Source organism: Entelurus aequoreus, linkage group LG22 (assembly GCF_033978785.1).
Source record: "Entelurus aequoreus isolate RoL-2023_Sb linkage group LG22, RoL_Eaeq_v1.1, whole genome shotgun sequence".
Taxonomy (NCBI): domain Eukaryota; kingdom Metazoa; phylum Chordata; class Actinopteri; order Syngnathiformes; family Syngnathidae; genus Entelurus; species Entelurus aequoreus.
The window spans coordinates 37,032,864-37,052,970 of NC_084752.1; the positions used below are offsets into that span (position 1 = coordinate 37,032,864).

A 20,107-nucleotide genomic window follows, 5' to 3' on the forward strand; every position below is an offset into this window, starting at 1 on the left:
CAAAAAGTGTACTTTAATGAGGTTTCACACACTAAATAACACAAAAAGTGTACTTTAATTAGGTTTCACACACTAAATAACACAAAAATTGTACTTTAATGAGGTTTGACACACTAAATAACACAAAAAGTGTACTTTAATGAGGGTTGACACACTAAATAACACAAAAAGTGTATTTTAATGAGGTTTCACACACTAAATAACACAAAAAGTGTACTTTAATGAGATTTGACACACTAAATACACAAAGTGTACTTTAATAAGGTTTGACACACTAAATACACAAAGTGTACTTTAATGAGATTTGACACACTAAATACACAAAGTGTACTTTAATGAGGTTTGACACACTAAATAACAAAAAGTGTACTTTAATGAGGTTTCACACACTAAATAACACAAAAAGTGTACTTTATTGAGGTTTCACACACTAAATAACACAACAAAGTGTACTTTAATGAGGTTTGACACACTAAATAACACAAAAAGTGTACTTTAATGAGGGTTCACACACTAAAAAACACAAAAAGTGGACTTTAATGAGGTTTCACACACTAAATAACACAAAACTTGTACTTTAATGAGGTTTGACACACTAAATAACACAACAAGTGTACTTTAATGAGGTTTGACACACTAAATAACACAACAAGTGTACTTTAATGAGGTTTCACACACTAAATAACACAAAAAGTGTACTTTAATGAGGTTTCACACACTAAATAAAAAGTGTACCTTAATTAGGTTTCACACACTAAATAACACAAAAAATTGTACTTTAATGAGGTTTGACACACTAAATAACACAAGTGTACTTTAATGAGGTTTGACACACTAAATAACACAAGTGTACTTTAATGAGGTTTGACACACTAAATAACACAAAAAGTGTACTTTAATGAGATTTGACAAACTAAATACACAAAGTGTACTTTAATGAGGTTTCACACACTAAATAACACAAAAAGTGTACTTTAATGAGGTGTCACACACTAAATAACACAAAAAGTGTCCTTTAATGAGATTTGACATACTAAATACACAAAGTGTACTTTAATGAGGTTTCACACACTAAATAACACAAGTGTACTTTAATGAGGTTTGACACTTTAAATAACACAAGTGTACTTAAATGAGGTTTGACACACTAAATAACACAAAAAGTGTACTTTAATGAGATTTGACACACTAAATACACAAAGTGTACTTTAATGAGGTTTGACACACTAAATAACAAAAAGTGTACTTTAATGAGGTTTCACATACTAAATAACACAAAAAGTGAACTTTATTGAGGTTTCACACACTAAATAACACAACAAAGTGTACTTTAATGAGGTTTGACACACTAAATAACACAAAAAGTGTACTTTAATGAGGTTTCACACACTAAATAACACAAAAAGTGTACTTTAATTAGGTTTCACACACTAAATAACACAAAAATTGTACTTTAATGAGGTTTGACACACTAAATAACACAAAAAGTGTACTTTAATGAGGTTTGACACACTAAATAACACAAAAAGTGTACTTTAATGAGGTTGCACACACTAAATAACACAAAAAGTGTACTTTAATGAGATTTGACACACTAAATACACAAAGTGTACTTTAATGAGGTTTGACACACTAAATAACAAAAAGTGTACTTTAATGAGGTTTCACATACTAAATAACACAAAAAGTGAACTTTATTGAGGTTTCACACACTAAATAACACGACAAAGTGTACTTTAATGAGGTTTGACACACTAAATAACACAAAAAGTGTACTTTAATGAGGTTTCACACACTAAATAACACAAAAAGTGTACTTTAATTAGGTTTCACACACTAAATAACACAAAAATTGTACTTTAATGAGGTTTGACACACTAAATAACACAAAAAGTGTACTTTAATGAGGGTTGACACACTAAATAACACAAAAAGTGTATTTTAATGAGGTTTCACACACTAAATAACACAAAAAGTGTACTTTAATGAGATTTGACACACTAAATACACAAAGTGTACTTTAATAAGGTTTGACACACTAAATACACAAAGTGTACTTTAATGAGATTTGACACACTAAATACACAAAGTGTACTTTAATGAAGTTTGACACACTAAATACACAAAGTGTACTTTAATGAGGTTTCACACACTAAACCAACACTGCATCACTGGCCAAGAGGGCTCAACAGCGCCTCTACTTCCTCCGCAAACTGCGAAGAGCAAAAGCCTCAGCCTCCATCATGCACTCCTTCTACCGGGGCGTCATTGAGAGCATCCTGACCAGCTGCATAACTGTGTGGTACGGAGGCTGCACGGCGTCCTGCCGCAGGACGCTGCAGCGCACAGTTAGGGCAGCTGAGAAGATCGTCGGTGCCCCCCTCCCCTCCCTCCAGGACATTTACAACACACGCCTGTCACGCAAAGCACTCCGCGTGGCAGGCGACATCACACACCCCTCACACGGCTTCTTCAGACTGCTGCCATCCGGCAGACGACTGAGAAGCCTCCGAGCTCGAAGCTGTAGGCTGAGAGACAGCTTCATCCATCAGGCTGTCAGGAAGCTGAACTCTCTCCCGGCCCCCCCCCCCCCCCTTCTCACTCTGCCCTGCAATCTGATCTGAACTGTGAACTGAGACACTACACCCCCCCCCCCCCCACTCACCCACACACACACACACACACACACACACACACACACACACACCATCTATCACTTAGCCACTTTACTCCGGACTCAAAATGCTGCTAACTGTTTTAACTGTTTACACTGTTTACATTGCACTTTGCACTCCCATCTAAATACTTGAATACATACGTTGCAATATAGATATTCTGGTAATATCTTCTTCCCCTGTATATTTTTCCCCCCCCTCATGCGACTGTTTAAATTGTTGTCTTTTTTTTATTCTTCTTTTACACTTTATATTTATAGACACCGTGGTTGTGAGAGGAACGTAATTTCGTCCACCTGTATGTCCTGTACAAACAGTTGTTTGACAATAAAGCTGACTTTGACTTTGACTTTGACTTTGACTAAGTAACACAAGTGTACTTTAATGAGATTTGACACACTAAATACACAAAGTGTACTTTAATGAAGTTTGACACACTAAATACACAAAGTGTACTTTAATGAGGTTTCACACACTAAGTAACACAAGTGTACTTTATTGAGGTTTCACACACTAAATAACACAACAAAGTGTACTTTAATGAGGTTTGACACACTAAATAACACAAAAAGTGTACTTTAATGAGGTTTGACACACTAAATAACACAAAAAGTGTACTTTAATGAGGGTTCACACACTAAAAAACACAAAAAGTGTACTTTAATGAGGTTTCACACACTAAATAACACAAAACGTGTACTTTAATGAGGTTTGACACACAAAATAACACAAGTGTACTTTAATGAGGTTTGACACATTAAATAACACAACAAGTGTACTTTAATGAGGTTTCACACACTAAATAACACAAAAAGTGTACTTTAATGAGATTTGACACACTAAATAAAAAGTGTACCTTAATGAGGTTTCACACACTAAATAACACAAAAAGTGTACTTTATTGAGGTTTCACACACTAAATAACACAACAAAGTGTACTTTAATGAGGTTTGACACACTAAATAACACAAAAAGTGTACTTTAATGAGGTTTCACACACTAAATAACACAAAAAATTGTACTTTAATGAGGTTTGACACACTAAATAACACAAGTGTACTTTAATGAGGTTTGACACACTAAATAACACAAGTGTACTTTAATGAGGTTTGACACACTAAATAACACAAAAAGTGTACTTTAATGAGGTTTCACACACTAAATAACACAAAAAATTGTACTTTAATGAGGTTTGACACACTAAATAACACAAGTGTACTTTAATGAGGTTTGACACACTAAATAACACAAGTGTACTTTAATGAGGTTTGACACACTAAATAACACAAAAAGTGTACTTTAATGAGATTTGACAAACTAAATACACAAAGTGTACTTTAATGAGGTTTCACACACTAAATAACACAAAAAGTGTACTTTAATGAGGTGTCACACACTAAATAACACAAAAAGTGTCCTTTAATGAGATTTGACATACTAAATACACAAAGTGTACTTTAATGAGGTTTCACACACTAAATAACACAAAAAGTGTACTTTGAGATTTGACACACTAAATACACAAAGTGTACTTTAATGAGGTTTGACACACTAAATAACAAAAAGTGTACTTTAATGAGGTTTGACACACTAAATAACACAACAAGTGTACTTTAATGAGGTTTGACACACTAAATAACACAAAAAGTGTACTTTAATGAGGTTTCAGACTGTCCAAACGCCAGTGTACAGGGTGACGTCACGGTGCAGACGGCAGTCTACTGGGTGACGTCACGGCCAATAGGAGCGTCCTGAGGGATGATTATGTCGGCCTCCGCCTCCAACAAGGAAGTGTCGGTGGTCCCGCCCAGGAAGCGTGACGTCACTTCCAGGTCGTGCAGCCTCAGGTGGACAGTGCTGCCGCGCGTCAGACTGTGTGCGCGTGCGGGCCGCCGACACACGCAGTGAAACTTGGCGCCAAAATCCACGTAGAGGTGGTCGCCGACCACGTGGTAGACCGTACCCACCGCCATCTTGTACCGGGCATCTCCCATCTGCACCAGCGGGCTGGCACGCAGCAGCGCGGCGAAGCTGACCTCTGGAGCCTTCGACGGCGAGCTGAAGGCGGCGGCGAAACCCGACTTTGGCTTGTCGTCGTCGGCCTGCTGGCTGCCTGAAGTCGCGGAGCAGAAGGTCCTGAGCGGGCAGGACAGCAGCGCAACTGGCCTCGTCCTCCATAGCAACGCCATCTTGCCCCTCTTCTTCTTCTTCCTCTTCTTCCGGTGGCCGGCGGAAGTAGACTTCTTAGGCGCACTGCTGCCCCCCGCAGTTCCTTGGTGGGATAGCTTAAACACTTTGTACTACTATCTGTCTTTGAATAGTTTTATATCTTCATCTTTGACTTCATGTACTTAGTGTGTGTATTTATGTACAAACATACATAGCGAAGTCATGGTAAGACAAATGGAATACAGAAATGGTAGACAGTATAACAAAGTATAGAAATAATTATGTTTATACGTGTGTACATGCGCATGTGCACAGGGAGAAAATAGAAAATACAAGTCAAATCAAAACATCATGTTGCTTGTTATTGTGGGATCGTGCTGGCGGAAGGATCTACTTTCCAGCTCTGTGGCATCACTGCAGGGGAATAACAATCCGCGTTGGTTAGGTCCTCGTCCTTCGTGAGTGTGTGTAAGTGAGTGTGTACTTCGTGTTGCCACAACAAGTGTCCGTCTGTAAACAACAACATGCGCGGCGTGTAAGGTCCGCCGCGGTGCACATTGACGGCAACAGCAGGCCCCCGAAGCGAGGAAGGCGACACCATCTTCCGCCGACATGCCGGGAATGATGGACAAAGGTTCGGAATATTTGGGCAAAGCTCGTTCTAATGGCACCAAGAGTCCGTCCAACGCCTCCAACGGACATTTGACGGACGACAGCGGCAGTGACGACGACCACGGTGGGTAGCCTCGAACACGCTAGCAGGCTGCTAGCTAGCTAGCTAAAGTAGCTGCTGCTCCAAAATGTAAACAACATTTTTTTTGGTTGCTTTTCCCCTCAGATGTTGGAATGAGAGTCGGAGCAGATTACCAAGCACACATCCCCGACTTTGATGCTGGTGAGCAGCTTTCACTTTCATTCTCTTCATTTCTACTCTCTCACTCGACCTGTCCGCGGGTGTAGTAGCCTCGGTCCGTGTAGTAGCCTCGATCCATATTCAGTAACACGGATGTAGTAGCCTCGGTCCATGTCCACTAACACGGATGTAGTAGCCTCGGTCCATGTTCACTAACATGGATGTAGTAGCCTCGGTCCATGTTCACTAACATGGATGAAGTAGCCTCGGTCCATGTTTACTGACATTGATGTAGTAGCCTCGGTCCATGTTCACTAACATGTATGTAGTAGCCTCGGTCCATGTTCACTAACATGTATGTAGTAGCCTCGGTCCATGTTCACTAACATGGATGTAGTAGCCTCGGTCCATGTTCACTAACATGGATGTAGTAGCCTCGGTCCATGTTCACTAACATGGATGTAGTAGCCTCGGTCCATGTTCACTAACATGGATGTAGTAGCCTCGGTCCATGTTCACTAACATGGATGTAGTAGCCTCGGTCCATGTTCACTAACATGGATGTAGTAGCCTCGGTCCATGTTTACTGACATTGATGTAGTAGCCTCGGTCCATGTTTACTAACATTGATGTTGTAGCCTCGATCCATGTTTACTAACACGGATGTAGTAGCCTCTGTCCATGTTCACTATCATGGATTTAGTAGCCTCGGTCCATGTTTTCTGACATTGATGTAGTAGCCTCGGTCCATGTTCACTAACACGGATGTAGTAGCCTCTGTCCATGTTCACTATCATGGATTTAGTAGCCTCGGTCCATGTTTTCTGACATTGATGTAGTAGCCTCGGTCCATGTTTACTAACATTGATGTTGTAGCCTCGGTCCATGTGTACTACAACACGGATGTAGTAGCCTCGGTCCATGTTCACTAAGATGGATGTAGTAGCCTCGGTCCATGTTCACTAACATGTATGTAGTAGCCTCGGTCTATGTTCACTAAGATGGATGTAGTAGCCTCGGTCCATGTGGATGTAGTAGCCTCGGTCCATGTTTACTGACATTGATGTAGTAGCCTCGGTCCATGTTCACTAAGATGGATGTAGTAGCCTCGGTCCATGTTCACTAACATGTATGTAGTAGCCTCGGTCCATGTTCACTAAGATGGATGTAGTAGCCTCGGTCCATGTGGATGTAGTAGCCTCGGTCCATGTTTACTGACATTGATGTAGTAGCCTCGGTCCATGTTCACTAACATGGATGTAGTAGCCTTGGTCCATGTTCACTAACATGGATGTAGTAGCCTCGGTCCATGTTCACTAACATGGATGTAGTAGCCTCGGTCCATGTTTACTGACATTGATGTAGTAGCCTCGGTCCATGTTTACTAACATTGATGTTGTAGCCTCTGTCCATGTTCACTAACATGGATGTAGTAGCCTCGGTCCATGTTCATTATCACGGATTTAGTAACCTCGGTCCATGTTCACTACAACACGGATGTAGTAGCCTCGGTCCATGTTCACTAACATGGATGTAGTAGCCTCGGTCCATGTTCACTAACATGGATGTAGTAGCCTCGGTCCATGTTTACTAACATTGATGTTGTAGCCTCGGTCCATGTTTACTAACACGGATGTAGTAGCCTCGGTCCATGTTCACTATCACGGATGTAGTAGCCTCGGTCCATGTTCACTAAGATGGATGTAGTAGCCTCGGTCCATGTTTACTGACATTGATGTAGTAGCCTCGGTCCATGTTCACTAACAAGGATGTAGTAGCCTCGGTCCATGCTCACTAACATGGATGTAGTAGCCTTGGTCCATGTTCACTAACATGGATGTAGTAGCCTCGGTCCATGTTCACTAACATGGATGTAGTAGCCTCGGTCCATGTTCACTAACATGGATGTAGTAGCCTCGGTCCATGTTTACTGACATTGATGTAGTAGCTTCGGTCCATGTTTACTAACATTGATGTTGTAGCCTCGGTCCATGTTTACTAACACGGATGTAGTAGCCTCGGTCCATGTTCACTATCACGGATTTAGTAACCTCGGTCCATGTTTACTAACACGGATGTAGTAGCCTCGGTCCATGTTCACTAACACGGATGTAGTAGCCTCGGTCCATGTTCACTAACATGGATGTAGTAGCCTCGGTCCATGTTCACTAACATGGATGTAGTAGCCTCGGTCCATGTTTACTGACATTGATGTAGTAGCCTCGGTCCATGTTTACTGACATTGATGTAGTAGCCTCGGTCCATGTTTACTAACATTGATGTAGTAGCCTCGGTCCATGTTCACTAAGATGGATGTAGTAGCCTCGGTCCATGTTCACTAACATTGATGTAGTAGCCTCGGTCCATGTTTACTAACACGGATGTAGTAGCCTCGGTCCATGTTCACTAACACGGATGTAGTAGCCTCGGTCCATGTTCACTAACATGGATGTAGTAGCCTCGGTCCATGTTCACTAACATGGATGTAGTAGCCTCGGTCCATGTTTACTGACATTGATGTAGTAGCCTCGGTCCATGTTCACTAACATGGATGTAGTAGCCTCGGTCCATGTTTACTGACATTGATGTAGTAGCCTCGGTCCATGTTCACTAACACATATGTAGTAGCCTCGGTCCCTTTTCACTAACACAGATGTAGTAGCCTCGGTCCATGTTCACTGACACATATGTAGTAGCCTCGGTCCCTGTTCACTAACACAGATGTAGTAGCCTCAAACCATGTTCACTAACACATATGTAGTAGCCTCGGTCCATGTTCACTAACACAGATGTAGTAGCCTCGGTCCCTGTTCACTAACACAGATGTAGTAGCCTCGGTCCATGTTCACTGACACATATGTAGTAGCCTCGGTCCATGTTCACTAACACAGATGTAGTAGCCTCAAACCATGTTCACTAACACAGATGTAGTAGCCTCGGTCCCTTTTTACTAACACAGTTGTAGTAGCCTCGGTCCGTGTTCACTAACGCAGATGTAGTAGCCTCTGTCCGTGTTCACTAACACGGATGTAGTAGCCTCGGTCCGTGTTCACTAACACAGATGTAGTAGCCTCGGTCCCTGTAAACTAACATGGATGTAGTAGCCTCGGTCCATGTAGTAGCCTCAGTCCCTTTTCACTAACGTAGCTGTAATAGCCTCGGTCCATGTTCCCTAACAGGGATGTAGTAGCCTTGTTCCCTGTACACTAACACTGATGTAGTAGCCTCGGTCCCTGTTCACTAACGTGGATGTAGTAGCCTCGGCCCGGGTTCATGAACACGGATGTAGTAGCCTCGGTCCATGTTCACTAACACGGATGTAGTAGCCTCGGTCCATGTTCACTAACACGGATGGAGTAGCCTCGGTCCCTTTTCACTAACGTAGCTGTAGTAGCCTCGGTCCATGTTCACTAACAGGGATGTAGTAGCCTCCGTCCCTGTTCACTAACACTGATGTAGTAGCCTCGGATCCTGTTCACTAACGTGGATGTAGTAGCCTCGGCCCGGGTTCATGAACATGGATGTAGTAGCCTCGGTCCATGTTCACTAACACGGATATAGTAGCCTCGATCCGTGTTCACTAACACAGATGTAGTAGCCTCGGTCCATGTTCACTAACACATATGTAGTAGCCTCGGTCCCTGTTCACTAACACAGATGTAGTAGCCTCGGTCCATGTTCACTAACACATATGTAGTAGCCTCGGTCCCTGTTCACTAACACAGATGTAGTAGCCTCGGTCCCTGTTCACTAACACAGATGTAGTAGCCTCAAACCATGTTCACTAACACATATGTAGTAGCCTCGGTCCATGTTCACTAACACAGATGTAGTAGCCTCGGTCCCTTTTTACTAACACAGTTGTAGTAGCCTCGGTCCGTGTTCACTAACGCGGATGTAGTAGCCTCTGTCCATGTTCACTAACAGGGATGTAGTAGCCTTGTTCCCTGTACACTAACACTGATGTAGTAGCCTCGGTCCCTGTTCACTAACGTGGATGTAGTAGCCTCGGCCCGGGTTCATGAACACGGATGTAGTAGCCTCGGTCCATGTTCACTAACACGGATGTAGTAGCCTCGGTCCATGTTCACTAACACGGATGGAGTAGCCTCGATCCGTGTTCACTAACACAGATGTAGTAGCCTCGGTTAATGTTAACTAACATGGATGTAGTATCCTCGGTCCCTGTTCACTAACATGGATGTAGTAGCCTCGATCCGTGTTCACTAACACAGATGTAGTAGCCTCGGTCCATGTTCACTACAACACGGATGTAGTAGCCTCGGTCCTTGTTCACTAACATGGATGTAGTAGCCTTGGTCCATGTTCACTAAGATGGATGTAGTAGCCTCGGTCCATGTTCACTAATGTGGATGTAGTAGCCTCGGTCCCTGTTCACTAACATGGATGTAGTAGCCTTGGTCCATGTTCACTAACATGGATGTAGTAGCTTCGGTCCATGTTCACTAACATGGATGTAGTAGCCTCGGTCCATGTTCACTAAGATGGATGTAGTAGCCTCGGTCCATGTTCACTAATGTGGATGTAGTAGCCTCGGTCCATGTTCACTAAGATGGATGTAGTAGCCTCGGTCCATGTTCACTAAGATGGATGTAGTAGCCTCGGTCCCTGTTCACTAACGTGGATGTAGTAACCTCGGCCCGGGTTCATGAACACGGATGTAGTAGCCTCGGTCCATGTTCACTAACATGGATATAGTAGCCTCGATCCGTGTTCACTAACACAGATGTAGTAGCCTCGGTTAATGTTCACTAACGTGGATGTAGTAGCCTCGGTCCATGTTCACTAACATGGATGTAGTAGCCTTGGTCCATGTTCAAAAATGTGGATGTAGTAGCCTCGGTCCCTGTTCACTAACACAGATGTAGTAGCCTCGGTCCCTGTTCACTAACATGGATGTAGTAGCCTCGGTCCCTGTTCACTAATGTGGATGTAGTAGCCTCGGTCCATGTTCACTAATGTGGATGTAGTAGCCTCGGTCCATGTTCACTAATGTGGATGTAGTAGCCTCGGTCCCGGTTCACTAACACATATGTAGTAGCCTCAGTCCATGTTCACTAAGATGGATGTAGTAGCCTTGGTCCCTGTTTACTAACACAGATGTAGTAGCCTCTGTCCATGTTCACTAACATGGATGTAGTAGCCTCGGTCCATGTTCACTAAGATGGATGTAGTAGCCTCGGTCCATGTTCACTAACATGGATGTAGTAGCCTCGGTCCATGTTCACTAACATGGATGTAGTAGCCTCGGTCCATGTTTACTAATGTGGATGTAGTAGCCTCGGTCCATGTTCACTAATGTGGATGTAGTAGCCTCGGTCCATGTTCACTAACACAGATGTAGTAGCCTCGGTCCATGTTCACTAACATGGATGTAGTAGCCTCGTGTTCACTAATTAGTAATAGTATTTTCAATTACCAAAGCAATTAAGTATTTTATTACAATTAGCAATATTTTCTACTACCAATGATGTCTTTTATTACAATTAATCCATCCATCCATCCATTCTACCGCTTGTCCCTTTTGGGGTCGCGGGGGTGGGGGGTGCTTAATAATATTTTCAATTACCAAAGTAATCAGGTATTTTATTACAATTAGTAATAGTATTTTCTATTACCAAAGTATTCAAGTATTTCATTACTATTAGTAATAATTTCTAATACAAAAGTAATCAAGTAGTGTACTACAATTAGTAGTATTTTCTATTACCAAAGTAATCAAGTTTTTTTTTTACAATTAGTAAAAATATTTTCTATTACTAAAGTAATCAAGTATTTTATTACAATTAGTAATAATATTTTCTATAACCAAATCAAGTATTTTATTACATTTAATAAAATGTTGCGCTACCAAAGTAATCAAGTATTTTATGAAAATTAGTAATAATATTTTCCATAACCAAAGTAATCAAGTATTTTATTACAATTGAAAAATGTTGTGCTACCAAAGTAATCAAGTATTTCATTACTACAACCAAAATAATCAGGTATTTTATTACTATTAGTAAAATGTTGTGCTACCAAAGTAATCAATTATTTTTATTATAATTAATAATACGATTTTCTACTACCAAAGTAATCAAGTATTTTTTTTACTATTATTAAAATGTGGTGCTACCAAAGTAATCCATTATTTTTATTATAATTAATAATACGATTTTCTACTACCAAAGTAATCAAGTATTTTTTTTACTATTATTAAAATGTGGTGCTACCAAAGTAATCAAGTATTTCATTACAATTATTAATAAATTTTTCTACTACCAAAGTAATCAAGTATTTTATTACTATTAGTAAAATGTTGTGCTACCAAAGTAATCAAGTATTTTATTACTCTTAGTAAAATGTTGTGCTACCAAAGTAATTACATTTTCCGTTACTACAAGTAATGTTGTTTGCAATTACTTAAGTAATCAGGTATAATATTACTTTGAGTAATCATGTTTCCTGTTAGTTGTTCTGTGTTCAAAGTGTTTCCATTCCCAAATGTTCCTGATGAAATGTATTATTCCTCCATCAATAATAAAGTAGTAGACATTCATTACTAAAGTAATCCTGAATATTCCAACAGTAATCTGTATTTTTAAGTAAGGATGTCAAAGTAATGAGTTGTGAGCACATGTTTGGAGTACTATAACAGGAGTACTATTGTTGTGTATAGTATGGAGTACTATACCAGGAGTACTATTGTTGTGTATAGTATGGAGTACTAAAACAGGAGTACTATTGTTGTGTATAGTATGGAGTACTATACCAGGAGTACTATTGTTGTGTATAGTATGGAGTACTATACCAGGAGTACTATTGTTGTGTATAGTATGGAGTACTATACCAGGAGTACTATTGTTGTGTATTGTATGGAGTACTATAACAGGGAGTACTATAACAGGAGTACTATTGTTGTGTATAGTATGGAGTACTATAACAGGAGTACTATTGTTGTGTATAGTATGGAGTACTATACCAGGAGTACTATTGTTGTGTATTGTATGGAGTACTATAACAGGGAATACTATAACAGGAGTACTATTGTTGTGTATAGTATGGAGTAGTATAACAGGAGTACTATTGTTGTGTATAGTATGGAGTACTATAGCAGGAGTAGTAGTATAGTATGGAGTAGTAGTAGTATAGTATGGAGTAGTATAACAGGAGTAGTATTGTTGTGTATAGTATGGAGTAGTATAGTATGGAGTAGTAGTATAGTATGGAGTAGTAGCATAGTATGGAGTAGTATAACAGGAGTAGTATTGTTGTGTATAGTATGGAGTAGTAGTATAGTATGGAGTAGTAGCATAGTATGGAGTAGTATAACAGGAGTAGTATTGTTGTGTATAGTACGGAGTAGCAGTGTTGTATGGAGTAGTATAACAGGAGTAGTATTGTTGTGTATAGCATGGAATACTATAACAGGAGTAGTAGTATAGTATGGAGTAGTAGTGTAGTATGGAGTACTATAGCAGGAGTAGTAGTATAGTATGGAGGAGTAGTAGTATAGTATGGAGTAGTATAACATGAGTAGTATTGTTGTGTATAGTATGGAGTAGTAGTAGTATAGTATGGAGTAGTATAACATGAGTAGTATTGTTGTGTATAGTATGGAGTAGTATAGTATGGAGTAGTAGTATAGTATGGAGTAGTAGCATAGTATGGAGTAGTATAACAGGAGTAGTATTGTTGTGTATAGTATGGAGTAGTAGTATAGTATGGAGTAGTAGTATAGTATGGAGTGGTATTGTTGTTTATAGTATGGAGTAGTATAACAGTAGTAGTATAGTATGGAGTAGTAGCATAGTATGGAGTAGTATAACAGGAGTAGTATTGTTGTGTATAGTATGGAGTAGTAGTGTTGTATGGAGTCGTATAACATGAGTAGTATTGTTGTGTATAGTATGGAGTAGTAGTATAGTATGGTGTAGTAGTATAGTATGGAGTAGTATTGTTGTGTATAGTATGGCGTACTATAACAGGAGTAGTAATATAGTATGGAGTAGTAGCATAGTATGGACTAGTATTGTTGTGTACATTATGGAGTAGTAGTGTTGTATGGAGCAGTACAGAGGTGGGACCAAGTCATTGCTTTGCAAGTCACAAGTAAGTCTCAAGTCTTTGCCCTCAAGTCTCGAGTCAAGTCCCGAGTCAAGACAGGCAAGTCCCGAGTCAAGTCCAAAGTCAAGACTGGAAAGTCTCAAGTCAAGTCACAAGTCCTGCATTTTGAGTTTCGAGTCCTTTCAAGTCCTTTTAACCACAGACTAATATTTTTACACAGATTGTATATGCTTTTAAACCGCTGTATTTATTTATTAAAACAAGTGCATTTGAAATTGCAGGAAAAAAAATAGTACTGACATTGCAATTCATAATAGCACTATTAACCAGTCATTTTAATAGTTTAAACAATTTTAAACATTTAACTCATTCCTTTACAGAATAAACACATTTGCAAAAACAAGTGCAACTGTACTTATTTGTACAAATGTGTTAACATTGTATTTCCATGGCATATTGCATTGTAACTAGTTCCACAGCAGTCTCTATTCTGTTCTTACCTTATCTCATTCAATCAATCAATCAATGTTTATTTATATAGCCCTAAATCACAAGTGTCTCAAAGGGCTGTACAAGCCACAACGACATCCTCGGTACAGAGCCCACATACGGGCAAGGAAAAACTCACCCCAGTGGGACGTCGGTGAATGACTATGAGAAACCTTGGAGAGGACCGCATATGTGGGTAACCCCCCCCCCTCTAGGGGAGACCGAAAGCAACGGATGTCGAGTGGGTCTAACATAACATTGTGAAAGTCCAGTCCACAGTGGATCCAACACATCAGCGGGAGTCCAGTCCACAGCGGGGCCAACAGGAAACCATCCCGAGCGGAGACGGGTCAGCAGCGCAGAGATGTCCCCAACCGATGCACAGGCTAGTGGTCCACCCGGGGTCCCGGCTCTGGACAGCCAGCACTTCATCCATGGCCACCGGACCTATGCAACTCCCCCTCGCAAGGGACAGGGGAGAAGAGGAGAGAAGAAAAGAAACGGCAGATCAACTGGTCTAAAAAAAGGGGGGGTCTATTTAAAGGCTAGATTATACAAATGAGTTTTAAGATGGGACTTAAATGCTTCTACTGAGGTAGCATCTCTAACTGTTACCGGGAGGGCATTCCAGAGTACTGGAGCCTGAATAGAAAACGCTCTATAGCCCGCAGACTTTTTTTTGGCTCTGGGAATCACTAATAAGCCGGAGTTCTTTGAACACAGATTTCTTGTCGGGACATATGGTACAATACAATCGGCGAGATAGGCTGGAGCTAAACCGTGTAGTATTTTATACGTAAGTAGTAAAACCTTAAAGTCGCATCTTAAGTGCACAGGAAGCCAGTGCAAGTGAGCCAGTATAGGCGTAATATGATCAAACTTTCTTGTTTTTGTCAAAAGCCTTGCAGCCGCATTTTGTACCAACTGTAATCTTTTAATGCTAGACATAGGGAGGCCTGAAAATAATACGTTACAGTAATCGAGACGAGATGTAACGAACGCATGAATAATGATCTCAGCGTCGCTAGTGGACAAGATGGAACGAATTTTAGCGATATTACGGAGATGAAAGAAGGCCGTTTTAGTAACACTCTTAATGTGTGACTCAAACGAGAGAGTTGGGTCGAAGATAATACCCAGATTCTTTACCGAGTCTCCTTGTTTAATTGTTTGGTTGTCAAATGTTAAGGTGGTATTATTAAATAGATGTTGGTGTCTAGCAGGACCGATAATCAGCATTTCCGTTTTCTTAGCGTTGAGTTGCAAAAAGTTAGCGGACATCCATTGTTTAATTTCATTAAGACACGCCTCCAGCTGACTACAGTCCGGCGTGTTGGTCAGCTTTAGGGGCATGTAGAGTTGAGTGTCATCAGCATAACAGTGAAAGCTAACACCGTACTTGCGTATGATGTCACCCAGCGGCAGCATGTAAATACTAAAGAGTGCAGGGCCAAGAACCGAACCCTGGGGAACTCCGCACGTTACCTTGACATCATTGATCTCATCTCATACTGTATGTGTGTTTATGTGTGCGTACACATGAAAAACATAACAAATACATGAACATAACAATGAACAGAGTTGTACTTTTTAGATGTCAGGGCCCTATGCATTATGTACACATATTCTTAATATAGTATACATTTTAACTGACCTTTATTTGACTATGTTTGTCTTTTTGTAGGTGGCTAAAATACGCGGTGCAGCTGACCGCCGTCTAACGTTATGTTACTGTGTGTGATACATTGACTAACGTGACGTTATTATGTAGGTACCTCATGCAACCCTGCTTAAAAAAATCACTTGACCAAAAGTATGAATAAGGTAGCAAACTGCAGTGGACGCAACATATTGCTGTGTTTGAAATGATGTTATAACCATAGACATCTTTTAAGTAGACGCAGTATTGGTTGCTGTGACGCGAGCAAATTGCATCTTGAAGTGGTGATGAGGAGCCGGCGAGCAGCCTAAACTGACAGTTGACAGGTAGAAAACAAAGATGCCGGGCTGATGTTCAGCGTTTTCCTGCTCAAATGAGCAGACCGTTGAAAATAGGAATCGGGGGATTACTTTTCACAAGTAAGATTTAACATTAAAGTACTATTGGTTGTATTTTATGAAAATAACATTACCACAGAGTTCAGAAGGAGCAAAGATCTTCAATATTTGTATGTGAAAATCACAAATAAATCTTCTGGGGGAGGATGACGCCCCTACAGGGGTTTGGTTTACAAACTTTCAGCCCCACCTAAAACAAAATTCACCAGCCACCACTGATTATGATGCATTCTCATTTTAGGCAAAATATAAGACAATACTTTCTTAACAGTATAATCGTAACCAGGAATAAGTCTTCAAGTAACAATATTAAAATACTAACATTGTTGGGTAAGACAGCATTTGGTTTTATTCTGAATCCAGTGAAACAGATTGGTGGTTTTAGCTGATATAAAGACTTTCAGGTGTTTATATATGTTTAAGTATTTGGCAGACGCTTTTATCCAAAGCGACATACATAAAAAATACATATATAACAATCACTGTAAACATGATCATTTAAGGGAAGAATGTAATACAAAATATCAATACAAAGTGTCAAGACAGAATAAACTCTCTGCTGCTGCAGCAACAGAGATACGGTCTATAAGATATATAGATATCTAATGTATTCATACATTGTTTATGTAGGATATACGCATGTATATATAACGTAATCATATTGTTTCTTCAATTTAAAAAATAGCTGACCGTTTTTTCCCCCTTCTCTGGGCTTATATTCCCAGTTTTGATCTCGGACGTCTGGTCACTTATAGCATATAAGAATATTCTATTACTGTTAAGCAAACTATGAATAATAAAACATGTGTCCGTTATCATAGCTACACGTATGACAAAAAAGCGCGTGAAAATGAGTGGTATTCAGTGAGGTAAAATGAATTAAATGCGCTGACAGTTCATTGCTCCTGCCAAATGAATTGCACTGAGTGGAGCGGATCACCACTCCAAGATGGCGGCCCCGCGTCTCGTCTGCGCCAGTAAGCAGTAGCGTTCGATGCTGCGTCTACTTATAAGATGTCTATGGTTATGACGTTAGCAGTGAGTTTACAGCCTCACTGATTTAACTACACAGCAAACAAAAGTCATGTTACTTAGCCAATAAACGTTATCTTACATTCATTACTTACCCTTGTTTGTGCAACTTCAAATGTCGAACGAAGTTGGAAGTTGTTGCGTCTCCGTCTGTAATATTCGAACTGCGTGATTTGCATACGGCAATTCGTTTTTTGTTGACCAAGTCGTAGTTTTTATACCCGAAAGAAACCAACTTTGGTATAAATCTTTCTCACTGGCGCGTTGTTTGACAACTCTTGTTCATTGGTTGTCCTGCAATTTGATTGGCTGAATGCTGTGTGATGAAAACAATGTAGATCTAATTTGATTGGCTGTTGTACTGAGAGCACACACGCTGACACGCAGCACACACGCTGATAGACAGACACGTACAAAATGAAAGCTACGGAGCGCTCCCAAATAACTTTTTAAACTTTAGGTTTTGGGGAAAGTAGCAAGTCATGTCAAGTCAAAAGGCTCAAGTCCAAGTGAAGTCACAAGTCATTGATGTTAAAGTCTAAGTCGAGTTGCAAGTCTCTTTACATTTTGTCAAGTCGAGTCTAAAGTCATCAAATTCATGACTCGAGTCTGACTCGAGTCCAAGTCATGTGACTCGAGTCCACACCTCTGGAGCAGTATAACATGGGTAGTATTGTTGTGTATAGTATGGAGTAGTAGTATAGTATGGAGTAGTAGTATAGTATGGAGTAGTATTGTTGTGTATAGTATGGAGTAGTATAACAGGAGTAGTAGTATAGTATGGAGTAGTAGTATAGTATGGAGTAGTATTGTTGTGTATAGTATGGATTAGTATAGCAGGAGTAGTAGTATAGTATGGAGTAGTAGCATAGTATGGAGTAGTATAACATGAGTAGTATTGTTGTGTATAGTATGGAGTAGTAGTGTTGTATGGAGTAGTATGACATGAGTAGTATTGTGTATGGTATGGAGTAGTAGTGTTGTATGGAGTAGTATAATATGAGTAGTATTGTTGTGTATAGTATGGAGTAGTGTTGTATGGAGTAGTATAACATGAGTAGTATTGTTGTGTATAGTATGGAGTAGTAGTGTTGTATGGAGTAGTATAACATGAGTAGTATTGTTGTGTATAGTATGGAGTAGTAGTGTTGTATGGAGTAGTATAACATGAGTAGTATTGTTGTGTATAGTATGGAGTAGTAGTGTTGTATGGAGTAGTATAACATGAGTAGTATTGTTGTGTATAGTATGGAGTAGTAGTGTTGTATGGAGTAGTATAACATGAGTAGTATTGTTGTGTATAGTATGGAGTAGTAGTGTTGTATGGAGTAGTATAACATGAGTAGTATTGTTGTGTATAGTATGGAGTAGTAGTGTTGTATGGAGTAGTATAACATGAGTAGTATTGTTGTGTATAGTATGGAGTAGTAGTGTTGTATGGAGTAGTATAACATGAGTATTATTGTTGTGTATAGTATGGAGTAGTAGTGTTGTATGGAGTAGTATAACATGAGTAGTGTTGTTGTGTATAGTATGGAGTAGTAGTGTTGTATGGAGTAGTATAACATGAGTAGTATTGTTGTGTATAGTATGGAGTAGTAGTGTTGTATGGAGTAGTATAACATGAGTATTATTGTTGTGTATAGTATGGAGTAGTAGTGTTGTATGGAGTAGTATAACATGAGTAGTATTGTTGTGTAGGATGCAGCAAGTATTGGGAGAAGGACAATGGAGGGATGCTGGTGTGGTCGCCACATCACAACATCGAGGACACCAAGCGTGAGTTGAGACAAATGCTACTTGGATGTGTGCTGGTTGCCATAGTAACAGCTGTCTTCCCCACAGTGGACGAGTACATGGCACTGGCCAAGGAGAAACATGGATACAACGTTGAACAGGTACCTACTTGTCCTTCTCAACACTCAGCTATGAACATGCAGATGATGGACCTAGTGGGGGCATACATACATACTAGGGGTGTGGGGAAAAATCGATTCGAATTCGAATCACGATTCTCACGTTGTGCGATTCAGAATCGATTCTTATTTTTTTAAAAAATCAAATTTTTTAATTTTTTAAATTATTTAAAAAAAAAAATTATTTTTTTTTTTAATTAATCAATCCAACAAAACAATACACAGCAATACCATAACAATGCAATCCAATTCCAAAACCAAACCTGACCCAGCAACACGATTCGATATTGAATCGAATCGTGCGACACCCAAAGATTCACAGCCCTAATATATATATATATATATATATATATATATATATATATATATATATATATATATATATATATATATATATATATATATATATATATATGTATGTATATATATATATATATATATATATATATATATATATATATATATATATATATATATATATATATATATATATATATATTAGGGCTGTGAATCTTTGGGTGTCGCACGATTCGATATTGAATCGAATCGTGCGACACCCAAAGATTCACAGCCCTAATATATATATATATATATATATATATATATATACATACATATATATATATATATATATATATATATATATATATATATATATATATATATATATATACATATATATATATATATATACATATATATATACATACATATATATATATATATATATTAGGGGTGTGGGAAAAAATCGATTGAATTCGAATCGCGATTCTCACGTTGTGTGATTCAGAATCGATTCTCATTTTTAAAAAATCGATTTTTTTTTGATTTTTTTTTATAAAAAA

The 20,107-nt window shown here is 39.3% G+C and overlaps 2 protein-coding genes across 4 annotated transcripts in view; one reads left to right on the forward strand and one right to left on the reverse strand.

Annotated features, from left to right (window-relative positions):
- Positions 1 to 4,007: 4,007 nt before the first annotated feature.
- On the reverse strand, positions 4,008 to 4,911 carry LOC133639636 (small ribosomal subunit protein bS1m-like). The gene has a single exon (XM_062033120.1). It carries the CDS (start codon positions 4,862 to 4,864, stop codon positions 4,394 to 4,396), a length of 471 nt encoding a protein of 156 aa, XP_061889104.1. The 5' UTR covers positions 4,865 to 4,911; the 3' UTR covers positions 4,008 to 4,393.
- Positions 4,635 to 20,107, forward strand: part of rcor3 (REST corepressor 3) — a 42,959-nt gene continuing 27,486 nt past the window's right edge. The window contains exons 1-5 of one of the 3 annotated variants that reach the window (XM_062033116.1): positions 4,635 to 5,312; positions 5,385 to 5,580; positions 5,683 to 5,739; positions 19,048 to 19,125; positions 19,192 to 19,244. In XM_062033116.1, the coding sequence (XP_061889100.1) occupies positions 5,457 to 5,580; positions 5,683 to 5,739; positions 19,048 to 19,125; positions 19,192 to 19,244 (312 nt within the window). In that variant the 5' untranslated portion in view covers positions 4,635 to 5,312; positions 5,385 to 5,456. Of the gene's footprint in view, positions 5,581 to 5,682; positions 5,740 to 19,047; positions 19,126 to 19,191; positions 19,245 to 20,107 lie in introns of all 3 variants that reach the window. The other 2 variants (XM_062033114.1, XM_062033117.1) reach the window with 2 other exon arrangements.

What these genes read in the sequence shown, in the direction of transcription:
- LOC133639636 (XM_062033120.1), bottom strand. Translation starts at nt 4,864, where the DNA reads ATGGCGTTGCTATGGAGGACGAGGCCAGTTGCGCTGCTGTCCTGCCCG.